The 16623-nt window shown below is 43.3% G+C and overlaps 1 protein-coding gene across 1 annotated transcript in view; it reads right to left on the reverse strand.

Annotated features, from left to right (window-relative positions):
• Positions 1–16623, reverse strand: part of znf827 (zinc finger protein 827) — a 62220-nt gene that overhangs the window by 36040 nt on the left and 9557 nt on the right. The window contains exons 2-4 of the mRNA XM_035659922.1: positions 4786–6057; positions 2395–2567; positions 1575–2070 (exon numbers count right to left, since the gene is read on the reverse strand). Of these exons, the coding sequence (XP_035515815.1) occupies positions 1575–2070; positions 2395–2567; positions 4786–6057 (1941 nt within the window). The remainder of the gene's footprint in view (positions 1–1574; positions 2071–2394; positions 2568–4785; positions 6058–16623) is intronic.

Genomic DNA, 16623 nt, shown 5'->3' on the forward strand with positions numbered 1-16623 from the left:
CACACACACACACACACAATATTCTGTACTGGTAAGACAGTGTTCTGCTAAAATTTCACATAAACATCTTTTGTAATTTGTTATGTTATAAAAAAATACTTCTTTACTGTGTCTCTTCAAACTTTCAATACTTGTTAAACAATATATCAACTTTTGTTGTTGCCAAGGCTACTTATAGACGCAATGAGAATAACCCTGATCTATTTAGTCAAATATACAATATTTTGTCTTATTCAAATCAGTTCTCTAAGGGCGCCTTTTGAATTTTTTTGGTAGTTGTCCTAACCATCTTAAAAAAGGCAAGTGGTACTTGTGAAAAGGCTAAAAGTCCATGGCTTACTTTCCTTTCCATACTCATGGGAAAGACACAGAAACAGATTGTGAATAACCCTGTGTACAAGTGAAGGCATGCCAGATATCCTCAATATGCACAATAATAGTTAAAGTATGAAAAACAATAGCTTAAACATACGTGCCTGGAGATGCACCTAAGACCCACGCAGCGTCATTTGGCAGATGTTGTGTAAACTACTTCGTTTCAAAACGCCAGTGGGCTTATGCATTGTTTTCCTATATTAGTACCCACATAAAGTCTAAACACCTTAATGTATTTGTCACTGTCAAAAGCTGAAACCGTCTATTCATTAATGTTTGAACTAACTCCCAGACATTTTAGGCTCCTGTTGTTTTAAAATCCATTAAAAACAGCTCACAGAAACATACCGCTGCCTTGACCTGAAACGATAAACATAAAACTGTTTACACTTCTTACGAGTGTTATTTCTGGTGACAGTGAAGAATCAAAACAAAACTTAAGGCAAAGGGGAGACAACATCTAGCTGAAGATCAGAACAGATGTCTTCACGTTCAAGTCTGGAAGAAGTGAAATACTTCTGATGAAAATGCAACTGCAATGACTGGAGTTGCAAAGTCAAGTTGAGAAAACAGCACAATAAACAAAACAATTATGGATTACAGGAGTCAAGCTGGTAGTGTGTCTGTGCAAGCTGTTTTTCCATGTATTTCTCAAAACCATATTACTCGACGCAATCTGTCTGCATTTGGACAGCAGAAACTTAACTGCGGCACGGTACATACTGCACATTGGTGGGTTTTTATCGGCAATTTAAAAAAAACTAACACTGCTGTTCTTACAGGCTGGTGCCATTATACACAGGCTCCCAAGTTGGCAAAAATATACATATATGGATTGACTGAATTAGAGTTGAAACAATTTGTTGATTACCTAATCAGTCTAGCAACAAAAAAGTCAGCTCTTGTGATAATTAATCAGTTAATTGTTTAAGTAATTTCTGAATTAATCTAAAAAATGGCCAAAAATTCATTGGTTGCAGCTTTTGAAATGTGAATACTTTCTGGTTTTCTTGTTCTTCTGTGATGATACCGAACTGGATATCTTTGAGTTTTTAAAGTTGGTCGAGACATTTTCAGACGTCATTATGAGCCTTTCAAACAGTCTAGCGGATTCATGCATAATTAAACTAATTGTTAGTTACAACTGTAGAGTAAATTTTGTTTTTAATTTTATAAAATGTATTTATTAAAAAACTAACCTGACAGCTTCATAAGCAGGTCAGTGGCTGTCTTGGTACTGATGTCAGGGCTGAAGAGTGAGGCTGTGGTTGGACCACTAGGACTGGATCTGACCCCGACTCCTACCCCAACTCCAGGTAGGTCCAGGGAGTTGGCACTGCTGCTGGGACGGTCCCTGCACATGCTAAAGGGGGAGAGCACAGACAAATCTCTCTCCTGTGGCTCCTCCTTGATGTGGACATGATTGGAGGAAGCCTCGACCGGAGGCGATGACTGCTGCTGAGTGTCTGAATGCAGTGGCGACACTTCCGTCCCCCTCAGGTCCCCGGAGCCGCTGTCACCCATCAGGGAGCCCTCGCCCTCCGTGTCGGTGGTGAGTTCCTCTTTCACCTTGACGTCTGTGCGGGGGAAGTGCTGGTGGCAGCGCATGTGAAGTTTCAGGCTGAAGTGACGGGAGGAGGTGAAGGGGCAAAGTTCGCACTGAAACGTCTCACCCCGGTCCTGGTGCTGATGTACCTGGAAAAAGAGGACAGGTATATGTGTTAGATCACTACTTGTCTCTGGCGTTACAGGACAACAAGGGAATGGGAAACATGGGAAAGATGGGATTCTTTGCTTTTCATTTCAGTCAAATTTATCAGTGAGGTGCTATAACAAACATGCAGTAGTGTTTAATTATGCCATGTAGTGGATATATTACAAGTCTAACTAAAGCATGTGTATCCTTTAATGTTAACAATTATAAGCCAAGAGCCATAATAGCCTTTAATTTAAGAGGATGCAAGTGAGGGTGACAAGGGGTGCCGGGTCACACGATGAAGAAATCCGATATCGTCTCACCTTCATGTGGGACTTAAGATTGTCTTTGCGAGCACAACGGAAGGGACACAGGGGACACTGGTGGCTTTTCAAGCCTGTGTGGATGACCATGTGTCTCTTCCAGTAGCTCTTGCGTTTGATGACCAGTCCACACACAGGACACTGGAATGGTTTGCCGCCATCCTCGGGAGAGCCTTAAGGACACAGAACATTGTTACCATTTACAAAAAACATTCAAAGAATTTTAAAAGTATGTAGAAATATGTACTATTCAGCTGAAACCTTTGTTACTGTGTAAAAAAAAACAAAAAAACAAAAAACATGCCTTTCCAAGTACAGACTACAGTATTCACAGATCTGGAAGAGACAACTACTCCACACCTAATGGTGAAAACTATCAAGGGAAATGCCAGCTGGAAGCAATGGAACAATGGAAGTAAAAACTCAAGCATGTTTTAGTATCTCGATTATTGTTGTTGGCTTCATATCCGGCATCCATTACTGTTTAATTGGTCTTATTAGAAAGAGGCATGATTGCATTACAAATTCTACAAGGGCCTGTCAGGATGGCTTCATAAGTATTCCAGTGCCGTTCCTTGAAAAACATCTGGTAATCAGTGTTTGGTGAAATTACTGTGCTCAGCCATTCATTGACCTGAGGTGTAAAACCTCGAGACTGCCTATTTGCAACAATAAACCGCCATCTGCGGCCCAACCTCTCCAAGCACAGCAGAGATCACAATGCAAAAATGACTTCTGCTTATTCTGAGCTGAGCTGAGTGGAGCGGAACTAAATCAGGAGAGAAATAATGTGTGTAAGTTTAGTACCTTCATTTTAGTGTTTAACATGCCTGTTCCCTATGTAATCACAACCATGTTTTAGAAAAAGGGAGTAAGCTTTGCTTTTACATTCCAAGTGTGCAACATACCCATGCAATACAGTTTTATAGTGGAACTGGCAAGGGACGACAATAAAACAAGACATGACAGTCAATAATCAAGGTCACATTTTTCAGTCTGGCGACCAAACAACTACCTGCATTTTTACAGCGCTGCTCGACCTTGACGGCTCACGGGTTAGAGCAGACCCCCTTTTTAGCATGCAGATCACAGAATATTACATCGACTGCCTCATCTGTCTGAAGTCAATTTGATCCAGCCATTTTAGATTTGGCGGGGTTGCGACACAATCCCTCAAAAGTGCCCATCCATCTCCCTGAAAACATTCTGTTCTCCCTAAAGGCTACTTAGTAAGAGCCTGCACTTTGAAGCTTTCTCTCTCCCTGTGCAAGAGCGAGATCTTTGTGTGCACCCTTGTTTGGGTTATGTGTCTACATCGGAGTACACACTTGCAGAATATACTGCATGGCCATTTGTGAGTAACTGAAAGAGAGCGCATAAGAGGGAGAGCGAAAGAGAGAGTGTACATGCACGCATCTGTATCCAGTCAGTGGAAAGTATGATGTGTTTGGCCTTAAGTCTGCTGTGCTGATCAGTGCAGAGGGCTCTGGTTAGTGGGGGTTGAAGCCAGGAGGAGGCTGCCGAGATGGATATGGACTCCAGGGCTCCCCACTGTGCCGAGCACACACTGACGGCCCCCTTTTGGCAGCACGCACATCCTAGCACAAACGAGCTGGTCTGGGAAGGCAGTGAGGTCTCAGTCGGAACCCCCCGTTGAGCCCACAGACCATTTCCCAGACTAGAAGGCCAGCCAGGACTGTTTTCTCTCGGCTATGCTCTCTGCTCGGCTGACAGTTAAGCTGAGGCTACACTACTCGCTACTTCAGCGCCAGTGAGGTGAAAACAAAACCATTACAAAACTAGAGAAAACATGTCACGAAAGTTCAGAATTGTGGTTTTTCTGATCGTACTTTGGTGACAAGTAAACCTGCTACTCCCCCACACAAAAGACTTTTTTTTCCATTTTAACATTAGTTCTAATTTATTAGTACTAAGAATTCTAATTTGCATTTGCATGACACAATTGGTGTTATTTCTTTGATAAATTCTGAATGGGGAAGTATAATGACAGGGGAAATATTTCTCTTGAACTTCAGGTACATTTGCACGATTATTTTTCAAAAGAAAGGGGCATGGGGAAGGCAGATGAAAAGTTTCCATAAACGAAGGGCAAATAAAATGTTCTTGAACCTTCGTAGTCTCTTTCTTCTATACAAAAAAAACTACCTTGTTTGAGCTTAAACAGCCTGATTCAGTGTTTAAGTCGAGGCAACAATTTAATGTGTTTTAGTGTTTTGTGACTGTGCCTCAATAAAGGAAAATAAAAAAAAAAACTTTTAACTGGAAAAATATCACAAAAATAACCCAAGCTGAGGTCTACTCTTATTATCTGTATTGGTGCGATCATTATTTTGTTAATGTAGTATTACTGTTGCTATGTGTAATGATTACCTGCTTGGCTGTTGGGTTTGCCTCTGCCCTTTGGGGTAGAGGGCAATAGCAACTCCAGGCTCTGGGTGGGTGTATTGGGTGTGGGAGCCTTCTGGTTCTTGTCAAGCAGGGGCTTCACATCCTCTTGGAGGACCCCAGCAGACGTCAAGGAGGAACTATCCTTCTTCTCTGCCAGCAGGTTTCCCGCTGCCCTGGCTGCCACCTCTTTGAGCAAGGCAGCAGAGGAGGTCATTGACACAAGTGAGAGGAAGGAACTGGCTGAGGCTTGGTGGTCAGGAGCAGCACTGGCCGTTGACGAAGCTTGGCTCCGCTCGCTGACTTTCTTGGAAAGTGCAGCGAGGGTGGAGCTAGCTGACTGTGGGCTGAACGGAGAGTTGAAGGCATCAAAGCGCACCACATCATCTCCTCGACCACCCCCTCCGAGGGCGGGCACTGCAGATGAGGCAGAGGTGGAGGAGGAGGAAGAAGTCGTTGAGGAGGCCACGGCATTCTTGTCTTGAAGTACAGCATTCGCTGCTGCTTTTAACTTCTGGATTGCAGAGTCGGGGGACAGGCTGGAGCCGCAGGGCGTGGAGCAGCTGGCCGGTGGCCACTTATCTGCAACACCTGCCCATACAAAGCCACTGCCGTTGCTAGGGGTGACAGAGTTAAAGGGGTCAAGGGGCTCTTGTTTAATGTTGGTGACTGAGGGTGCCAAGGAGGCTGGTGAGGCTGAGCCGCTGTTATTGTTATTGGCCAGTTTTCGGGCAAGAGCACTTAACTGCTGGGCATGGTGGGAAGACGGGGAGAGGGTCAAAGGTGGGGCTAGACCTATTGGAGGAGACTCCCCTCCAGCACCCCCCCTCGATGACCGACCCAGGAGCTCCCCAGTGTCAAGTTTCAGCGACCCAGCCTCTAGGAGGCGCCGTAGGTTGCTGCTGAGGGGTTTTCCCAGGGCACGAGATGCAGCCTCACCATACAGTGATGATACTACAGAAGAGAGTGTGTCCTGGGCCGAGAATGCACCTCCATCCAGTCCAAGAAGTTCCAAAGAGGCACGATGGATGGGTGTGGGGCAACCCAATGAGCTCTCACCTCCACAGGTATCTTGGTCCCCGGACCCAGTGCTGACTCCAGGCCGTTCATCGGGAGAGGAGCCCCGGGCCAGGAGGAGCTCATCCTGGGTGTCTCCATACGATGACGACTCTGAGCGTGTGTCAGAAGCATTCCCAAACCAGCCTTCCTCCTCCACAGGACCGTCATCAGGCCCCCCTTCCTCGTTGCTGTCCACATCTGGAAGAAGTGAGAGAACACGCAATTTACCGTGAGGGAACAAAAACAAAAGTATTGGGACAATGATATCGCCATGTTCATGCGAGTGAACAGTTAGACCGGACATTATCTTTCAACTGAAGACATGAGCATCCTAAGTAAGATTTGAACAACTATTACTAAGAGTTAAGTAGAGGGCATAGTCATAGCCTTTGGCTGACGGCAGCTAGCTTTTAACATTGGAAATTACTATTTACTATTCAATTTTATTTCCCATCCTTGCTTGTCTGATATTGCAGAGCAATTAGTGGAAGCCAAACTGAGACTACGATTTTGAGCGTTCATAAACACAATTGCCTGGCCAAACCCAAGTCAAATGGCCACTTAGAGCTGCAAAAATACACTTCAGTGCTCAGCAAGGAGACCATTAAAATGACTTCCAACACAAATTCAACCTCTTTCTTATATAATGGCAGCTTTCCACGAAGGCGCATCCAAGATGTTTGAGTAATTTAGATTTTTCTGTCCTTTTTTAACCATATTTTTCCCACCCTTGGTCTGGAAGAATCTAGTAAAGGGGTTACCATGACAACGGGTCCTTCTGGGAGGCTAGACAGCAAAGATTAGGGTAATGGAGGTTACAGAACTAGATTAATATTCATGAGCCTGCAGATACCACCGGGGAGCCAATAAGGATAGGGTTAAGGTCACCAAGGGTCATTAATATACACTTCATGTATCAATATTCATAAGCAAAACATTACAGCTTGCCAGACAAGGGCGAACAAAGAAAAGTGAATATTCCTGATACATATTAACAAACCTCCATAAGAATATGTCAAAAGCACCAAGCCTGGGCAAAGCAAAATGTCAAAACTGACTTTTTTTCCCTCCTCTTTGGGTTACTGTACACAACCTCACAAAACATCCGATAAAAAGGAATTGGCTGAGGTTTCTGCAAAATAAATGAGCACCGATACAGTTGCAGAAAACATGAGGCAACCAAAGAATTATTCTAAATGTCTCACACACCAAAATACATATATCCGCACACACCAAAGCTGTCTTCACCCTCGCGACCCTGACAGAGGCCTGGTGGGTCTGCTCTGTGTTTACAGGCAAAGGCAAAACGGTTGCCAGGCAACCCAGCCCAGCAACCTGTTGGGATCATTAGAGTTGGCTGACATCTGGCCAGCGTGGCTCACCGTGGTCCACAAAGGTGACCACGATCACAACCCCCTATGACCGCTACTCTCTTGCTGCAACAGATATCAAACACGGCGCACACAATAACATCTTCTCATCTCTGTCTCATACATACACACTTCCATCTGCCATTTTTTAGTAAAACATAACCAAGACCTGACAGAAAATGTCAGATGCCAAAAGCCAACGCAACGGATTATGTTATAATATTGGCCTTAGGGCTTTCCAAACTGTCTATAAACCCACGTCTAATAGACCTCAGCTAGACAAACAATGCAAGATGTAAGAGACCGACGAGCATAAACAGCATGCATGACCCGTCTCATTTGTTATGACTGTAAAGGTGAATGAAAACGCCATAATGCACTGATTGTGAACCCAATTTCCCATGCTCCTTGAAGCCTTTTTGCCACCTGAGTAGGGTTAACAGGAAAGAAAGAGAAGGAGAGGGAGAAAGAGCCAGTGAGTCATGCAGGGCAGGGCTTGACCCATTTCCATGTGACATGCGAAAAGCAGCAAGAGCCACTAATGGCTGTAATGTGGTTAGAGGGAAATCGCTAGATTGCTGACCCAGGGTCTCAGCTTTGAGGCTGAACTCTCTTGCTTCCGAGGTTCGCTCTTAAACCTCAGGGTTAGGTGCAACTGGACGCAACACTACACCACTAGGCTTCTGCCAGAGTGCCACAGCGCACTGATGCACTCCGCTACCATGGCTTTGTGTGTCACAGGCGAACCACCCCGTAGGCGGAATGACATTTCCCAAGGTCATGGTCTCCGGCACAAGCTCTAAGGGGGCTTCGCCTGAACTCTGGACTCGCGACCGCTGCTGTATGCCCACCACACGCATGGGGACAAACATACGCACGTGCGTACATATGTTTAAACTACACGGCCGAGAATCTGATTTAAATGCTGGAGTCCTCCCCCCACTGCATTTCTTTTTCTGACACACATTCAACTGCTTTGCCTCTAGTACGGTGGCTGGCTCGGCGACAGTAACTGCAAACCCGCCTCCCCAAGTAGATGTGATGGAGGCATGGAGATACGGGCCGAGGCGGCAAGCGTCTGCCACTGAAAGGGAACCATTTAGCGGTGTAATGGCGGGGATGACTTGCATGTTGAGACAAACAGCTGCGGGGTGCTCAGCAGTCTGGATCTGTTATCACTCACACATGGGTGATTCAGTGGTGCAGTGGCGAGGGGTTTTCTCTCTGGGACACAGAGATGTATAGCGCCACCACATTATAGACAAAGAGGGAGCCATAACAAGTCAAAGTGCAAGCTGAGGCTACATAAAGAGAGGGCCGCGAGGCTTTCCGAGACGGGCTAGAATTAACTGCCTTGAGATCGAACACAGATGTACACCGAGTTGCTAAAAATATTTTGATGTAGCACCTCTGTGACTTACTTGTGTGTTGTGCTAACCTGTCACAAAAAAAAGAGACGGGGAGCTCACAGCCTGGAACTACAGCTAAAAACAGTTGGACATTACAGGTAGTGTACTTGTTCATTGTTTCACCACGCAGTGCTGTCAACAATCTCCATTTGTGAACTTGGCAGGCTTATTTTGGCCGTGGCTTTTCTAGGTCAGAGAGGGAGCCATGTATGTGTGTGTGTGTGTGTGTGTGCATGCACATACGTATGGGTTTTGTACAGGAGTCAGCCAGATTTCCTTGTCACGCAGAATGGTCGCTGGTAGAGGGAAGAGCAAGGGACTGGAGTAAAGGTAGGTCATGAGGTCACCCACCACATGACTTGTGTGAGGCTGCTGACTAACATATTCCCTTCTCTATCTCTCTCTCCCTCTCCTTCTCTCATACACACACACACACACACACACATACACACACAAAGCTATTCTGTGACTTAGCCAGGCATGAAAATTGGCCTCACTGACCCCAGGCCTGAACAGGGTAGGGGGAGAGGAGACGGGAAGGCGAAGGAAGGGACAGATAGAAGGATGGTTAGGGGAGGGGTTGATTTGGCTGGGCAGGAACGAAGAGGAGGCCATTAGCCGATTAAGGCTGGACAGGGGTGCATCAATACTGTGCTGATGTCAAAATGAGAGTCATGCCCATGAGCTAATATAGCAATGAGAGTAAGAGAGGCAAAGAGAGAGGGAGCACGAGCTGGAGAGAGGTACTGCAGGTCGGGGAATCACTAAAATCGCAAAGATCGCTGACCGCAGAGCTATAAAAAGTGAGAGAACATAAAAAGGACTGCCACAACATACCAAGACTAAAGCCATCACATCTATATTGCCAAAATGATTAGTCTTACATCTTCCCTGCTACGACTGGGAAGGTGGCGACGTGTGCATGTGTGTATGTCTGTGGGGGGGTCGGTTAAGGAGATAGAGCAAGGGGTGAGGACATAGGAAGGAAGGCAGTAGCGCGGATTTAGTGAAGAAGGAGCCACAGCGGTAATTAAGTGTCCGGCTGGGCCCTGGCGGGGGTTGCCACGGCCGCGGGCTATGCTAATGAGCACGCCCGGCGGTCAGGGCTGCCTTATTAGCGCCTGCTGGACAATATGGTGGGAGAGACGCTCTACTGGCGGGCTCACGTCTCTGCAAATGACTAACAGTCCTCCTGAGGAGGAAGGTAATTCCATTAATTGAGATATACTGGATGAGGATCACTTCCCTTCACTTTTCCGTAATCTCTCACTTGCTTGATCCCTTTCACACCCACATGCTCCCCCCCCCTTCTTGTATACGTCTCCCTTCATCCCTTTCCCTCCGTCTCCTGCCTCCATAACTGGGAATGCAAATATTAAAAATAAATAAATTAAACACAGATGCTCTAAATAAATCCAGCTGGATGTGTGGGAGCTTGCAGACATTTATCCCCCCCCCCCCACATAATATTATACACCATCAATCTGTTAAACGCTGTTGTTCTTTTGCAGGAGCAACATGATAATTGCTCCAAAGTTTATCCATCGTGTTTTTCCATTAGGAAGTTGATGAAACATGACAACCAACAAGGGTATGGGCAAGATGTGTGATCGCTGAAGCAAAATGATGGATAATTATTTACATTTGAAGAACTGTGCCCTGTGTTGGTAAGTAAAACCACTCCTTTAAAATCAGCCTATTCAAATAAAGTGGACAATCTGTGCTCTTAATAGCAGTACTTCCTTCCACATACAGTATACATGTAGTTAATTATATAGTAGTCGTCAAGGTCTTTACTTTTAGCAACTTGCAAAACTGACAAATATTTTACTTCTACGCAAGAGTAACTAAACCATTAAACAGCCCTCTAGCAATTAATTATCTTGACATGATGTCTTGATCCAGGGGGGGAAAAAATCCTCCTGTGTTTATCAAGGTTCATGTTCAACATTCAAACATTATGAAAACTCAGACTCCGATGCTTCATTTCAACTCCCAACTATATCTGGTATCCCGTCCAACTGGTAGTCTGTGACAAAGGCATAAAGAGCCCATCTTTCAGTTGGTATCTGAGGTGAGGCGATACTCTCAGTAAGGAGCAGGGGTTCAGGCAGCAGGGCTATATATAATGGCGGTTGAGTCGTATTGAAATGTAGTGCAAATTACCATCTGTGTATTTTCGGCCTTGGCCTCCGTGGTTTGTGGGTACTTTGGGCGGCATGCCAGAGGTGAAACAGGAAGGAGAAGTGTTCTTGGAAGAGAATGAGACGACTGAGAGCCCCAGACCTCTGAAATTCCTCATTGCAGATGAAGTGCACTTTACCCCCTGGTTTATTTTTCCCTTCCATTTTTAGCATCTTGTGTTAAAAAAAAAAAAAAAAACTTGCTCATAACCTCAAATGTGTCATCAAAGCTATGGATCTAAACTGCTGGAGGGAGAGAAGTGGTATTTCTATTACATCTTTTCAGCATAAACTGACACATTACAAGGACTGTGATGAGAGAAGATAAGAACTGAATCTGATTACTGACTTTATTGTCCTACCTTGGAACGATTAAACCTCAACTGGGAGTTTGTGTGCAACTCACATGTTTCTGAACATGCTTTGGACAGACCATGTTATGACCATGCGTTTGTATTATGGCATCATGGTAATGGTTGTATCACTGTTGGCACTGTGTACCTGTATTGTTGTGACATCTGCACATGGGTGTATAAAAAGGTTTGGATTAACAAATCTGCATTTTAAAGTCAGATTTATTTGCTTACATGTATCACAGAAATTTAGTTCAACTGCAGGGAGCCGATTAAGTTTCCCCACATTCCTGAAAAGCCAGTCAATTTCCATTGCGCACACACAACATCCTCGTGTAAATGTGTGAATATGGTGTGAGGCCATTACAGCAAAGCCCGCGTGAGTAACTAATCACCCAGAAAGAGACATGTATATTTCAATTTTAGAACTTTTTCATCTCAATTTAGAACATCCTCTGTAGTTGAACACAGAGAGTATCTCACTAAATGATTAGGATTATCATCCTAGCAATAATCTACATCCCAGGCTTGAAGCAAACTGCATTACCCGGCTAATGACACTAATTGGAGAGTGAAAACGGGCCAATGCTCGCTGTCACAGTCCCAAAAACAGCATCAAAATGTTTCAAACGTCCATTACACACGAGACTGTCAAATCCCATCTCTGTCTACCATTACCCATTTCAACTGAGTGGACAAAGGGCAGCCACTTTCTAATTACTGCACCATACTATCAGAGACTTCCAAAGACATGTTTGTGTATTTTTCTTCTTCTAAACAACAAACTACAAACAAATGCAAATGAAAAAGCAAACTGATGAAAGGTCCACCAGAATGGTGCATTCATGCGCCATCGTATAGACTAGATAAGTGACCTCTGAAATCAGGAATTAGTTTGTGAATGTGTTGCTGTTTTAAGTAAGACAGATCTACTTCCTCATCCCTGACTTCATTGAGTTCCCTCAAACAACCTATAGGTGACATGTATGAACGTCACTATTTCACATTTGCTACCAAGTGGCAAAAGCAAACAAGCTTTAGCTTCTAGAAATGGGGGAAACTGCAACACCTAAAGAAACAAAGTACTAAGTAAAGGCCGTACGAATCAACAATGATCCGTCTAATGCACCAGACAGTCAGTGGTGTTGGCCAAAACATATACAGACACCAGGCAGGTTTGTAAAAATATATTTTGGTTTTATTACAGGTTTTATTTGGCGTCTGTGTGCTTATATAGTGTCATACATACATAAATATATCGTGTTGTGTTATACAGCCCCTGTGAAGGTATGCCTACATTCGACTAAACTGGATTTGGTGTCTACTGGTTTGTACAGTTTACTTTTACAGTTAAATAATAATAATAATAATCTCAGTGGTCATAATAAAACTAAACAAGATAAAGAAAGTTGCTGTAATTACTGACATTGAACAATGGGGAAAAATAAGTTAAGAAATAAATAATTGACAACAAAACTCCAGGCTTAATTGTGTTTCTACAGTCTAACAGGAATTCAAGTTAATCTAGAGCCAACGCTATGTGAGGAAGAGCTGTTTTAGTTTGTCTATATAAAATAAAAATGGCTGCTATAAGTTAAAGAACGAGTCTGTTGATCCTCCAAGAGTATACTTACTACTAATCCACTGAATATGTGATGGTGGTCATTCTTGTTTCCATTTCAAGCGAATTTGGCATCTAGTTCTAGAGAAGCGAAAGCTACCGAATTAGCCTGTTGTTTGGATAAAGATAAATCCTCTTGGATAACACCAAACATTTCTGTTAAGAGGGAAGGGTTCAAACGGTATTCCACATACTTCTGCAAATGTCTCAAAATCAGGTTCAATCAGAGGATAGTCCAAAACGAGTGAATAAGAGAGCCTACATGTGATTTACAAATGATTACATTTAGGATCTCAATCAGGATAAACCTTAAAAAAGATTTTCATTTTAAAAGAGAAGGCCGATGTAACACTTTAAACTGCATAAGCCTGTGTCAAGAGCAGATGGAGGATACACAGAGTGGCTCACTTATTGCATTCATGGATGAATTTGATGATAGTGCTGGTTGTGGATTGAGCTGGGCGGTCTGTCCAAAAAATTCTCACAATCACAACATTATTATTTTTTTGCGTGACAGGGATACCCTGGGATATAGGCTTAAAGTGGTTTATTCTACTGTCAGGAGTACACAGAATATAAAAACAGTTTAATTTCATCATGTATATAGTGAAGGTTTTGATTACTATAGGGAAAGAAAACTGAATTTTTATTGTTCAAATTGCAGCATATTAAAAAACAGAACTTATAAAAAAAGATATGGCAGCAACTTTAACGCTTTCTTTTCAAAACTAAATATTTTAAATAGTTAAATTCTCAGTTCTCAGATTTTCTATTGCAAAAGTAAGAAACAAATTGTTGTGTGCCTGCGGTATATGAAAAATTCTTATCATACGGGGAATTAAACAGTATATCGCCTAGCACTAGTTGTGCATATGGTGTGTGTTTGTAAGTGAAGGCACTCTTTGAATTCAGCCTGATTAAACCCAATACTGTCATTGGCAGAAAGTATGACATGCATCATAAATATCCCAAGCACACTCATACGTTCATGACGTGAGCCACTCTTAATAGCTCTGGATCCCTGACCAGCTCTGAGGTGGCACTGATTTCTGCCTGGGTACATAAAACACAACATTAATGACAGTGGGCCTGTGCCACAGCTCAGAGACAAGGATCAACTGGCTAATTACAAGGTGAGAAATACTAAAACTAGCATACTGGTATTCCCAAGGGACTAGTTTGGACAATCAACCGGCCCTGGGTCAGCATCTTACTGAATGATTATATGTCAAACTCTGTGCCAATTTTCTTTATTTTATTATGAATGACTTATTCACTGCCTGCAGTGTTTTTGGTAAGGATGAGTCATGCTTTTTTATTGAATCTGTTTTACAAGCATTGGTAAATAATCAAAGCAGCCATTAGAAAAGAAGACCCCACGTCCGACAAGGTTGTACACACTTCCTTATATGTTTGAAAGCAATTCTCTGTACGGCTCTCTGTTGAATGAAAAAGAAAAACGACAAGGTAATGTGACTGACAATAACAGCTACAATCTGTGGATCACCGCTACAGGCTGCTGCAAAACTACCATTAGTACTAGCGTTCCAAAAAAAAAATCTGAAAAATAATTTAAAAAGTAGTGTCAAAGTTCAAATGTAATATGTAGCGCCTTCACAACCTTAGCCTCCTTTATTGGACATCATCCATTGGTTGGTTAGTAAGCGAATAAACATTTCCTGGCATAACTACACTGCCCGTTTATTTAGAGAAATATTTGGCGGCAAAAGGTTTCCATCCTAGGAATGCAATATGACCCCAAAACAGAAGAGCATGCTTGGGTCTTTAACAGCAAGGTGTCAGTGAGGGGCATTATTCAGCAGCATAAATCTAATCCCAGCATTTAAAACTGCTGACCAACCATTCTGCTCACAAAAAGTCACTTGGTCACATGGGTTTGGAAAGTGCTGCGTTTCTTCAAATATTTTCATGTTGCATTATATATTTTGTGTATTCTAATCTTCCGTCTTCATTCAATACAGTACAAACGTAGTCTTTCCACAAGCGTGCCATCGTTTGCATTGCTATCATGAATCATAACATAACACTCCCGTTTACGGTGGATAAAAGCCAGATGCCAAGTCTGTGTGTAACCAGCCAAAACACAATGCTTTCATTTTTGAAAAAGCAGTAGGCTTTTTCAGAAGGATGCTGTTGGGATGGCATGTTCCCTGAAACACATTAAGAATAACTGACCTACTGTACGAGCAAATTATGACTAAAAATAAAAGCATTTTCTTTGTCTGATTTACACCACAGATGTAAGAACTCACGTATAACTGCTGATGCACATGAATGAATGAATGACTGTTTTTAAACAAATTTAGAAAGAAAAAAAAAATCATTCATAGGTTACTTGATAAATGGGGCTCATTGCCAGTGTAGTGTCTAAACGCTTACAGCACAGACCAATCTCTTGATTCTGTGAGAAAGAGCTGTTCATATTCATCAAGACTTCAGCCGTTCCTTCTCATAGGAATAGGCATATGTGGGTGGCATCCTTCTTTGTAAAAACTGAACACAGGCAAACACATGCAGCACACTTTAAAACACCACATATGGTAGAAAAAAAACCCTAGTGGTTTTTTTTTCCCATCCACGTGTGAAAAACGCAAAAAATGATGCCTTTGACACATGTTTTTTATGAATGCCCAAAGCTGGATTGCTTACTTAAAATGTGCTTGATAGCGCTGCATTATGATTGACATAACCAGATCAATTTGCCGTGCTGCAGTGGTTATTTTACAGTGTGCATACAGTTTCATACAGACTGGCATAGTAACAAAGAAGGCAGCATGATAACCACTTTATTACAGCTACTAAGGAGACATAAGAGACATATTTTTCAGTGCTTTTCACAATTTCCTCTTCTCAAACACTGGGTAATTAGCATATGCCCGCAACTAACGTAACTCCCTCGTGTATTTTCTTTATATCAGGCAAAACTGTCATGGATACAGCTCAGAGTACCATTTCATGTGCTTTTGAAAACTACTAATTATAAAGCCACCTGACATACAAGTCAGATCCCATCAATTTTTCTTCCGGTTGACAAAGTAACCTCATTCAACCAAGACGTGGATGTCGCGCTAGCATCCTCAAGTAGACAGGATACATTCTTTGGAACAAGTGCGAAAAGAACAGGCCATCACCCTGCTGTGTAGATTTCTGGCATACTGAAGCTCCTCACAGAGGTGATTGTATGTCTGTGGAAGAGAAGTGAGAGAGAGTAGGAGGGTGGAAGGTGGGAGTGTGTACAGCGTCCATGTATTGTTTGTAAATCGCCCTACTGGCAAAAGGGACACTGTGCTCTATAGCAGCCAGTCCACCCAAGGATACAAAGCATGGTCCGGTGGGAGGTGGGGGTAGAGTGAGAGGTAATTCTATATGTGCATGTACGTATGTAAGAGGACAGTGCGTTAGGAGCGATGGAGGCAGTGTCTATTAGAGACACTCAGAATGGACGCCGAGGGAGAATGAGCAGAGGGCCGAGAAAGACGAAAGAGGGAGGGAATCTTGGGAATTGAGGGGGGTGGGGAAGATGCCTTTTTTTTTTAATGGTGGTATTGGTTTGACGGCTGTTTGGCAGAGGCGCCCAAGGCAGTGCCTGCTTGGATTTTAGCCTGTCACTTAGGACAGGGACACTAATCAGCATTGGTCCCGGTCCCTACCCCAGGAAAGGGGGAGCACTTTCGGGCCATTATTTTAAAAAAAAAAAAAGGAAAAAAGAGGGAGCAAGAGAGGAAAAGAATTGCTGTGGCACAGCAGGAAATGCTAACCGCTAACCTCATTTACATGCAGGTCCAGGGAGAACGGGGGGGGGGGGGG

The sequence above is a fragment of the Morone saxatilis genome, unplaced genomic scaffold (genome assembly GCF_004916995.1).
Source record: "Morone saxatilis isolate NCDOM2014 unplaced genomic scaffold, NCSU_SB_2.0 Contig17, whole genome shotgun sequence".
Lineage (NCBI taxonomy): Eukaryota > Metazoa > Chordata > Actinopteri > Moronidae > Morone > Morone saxatilis.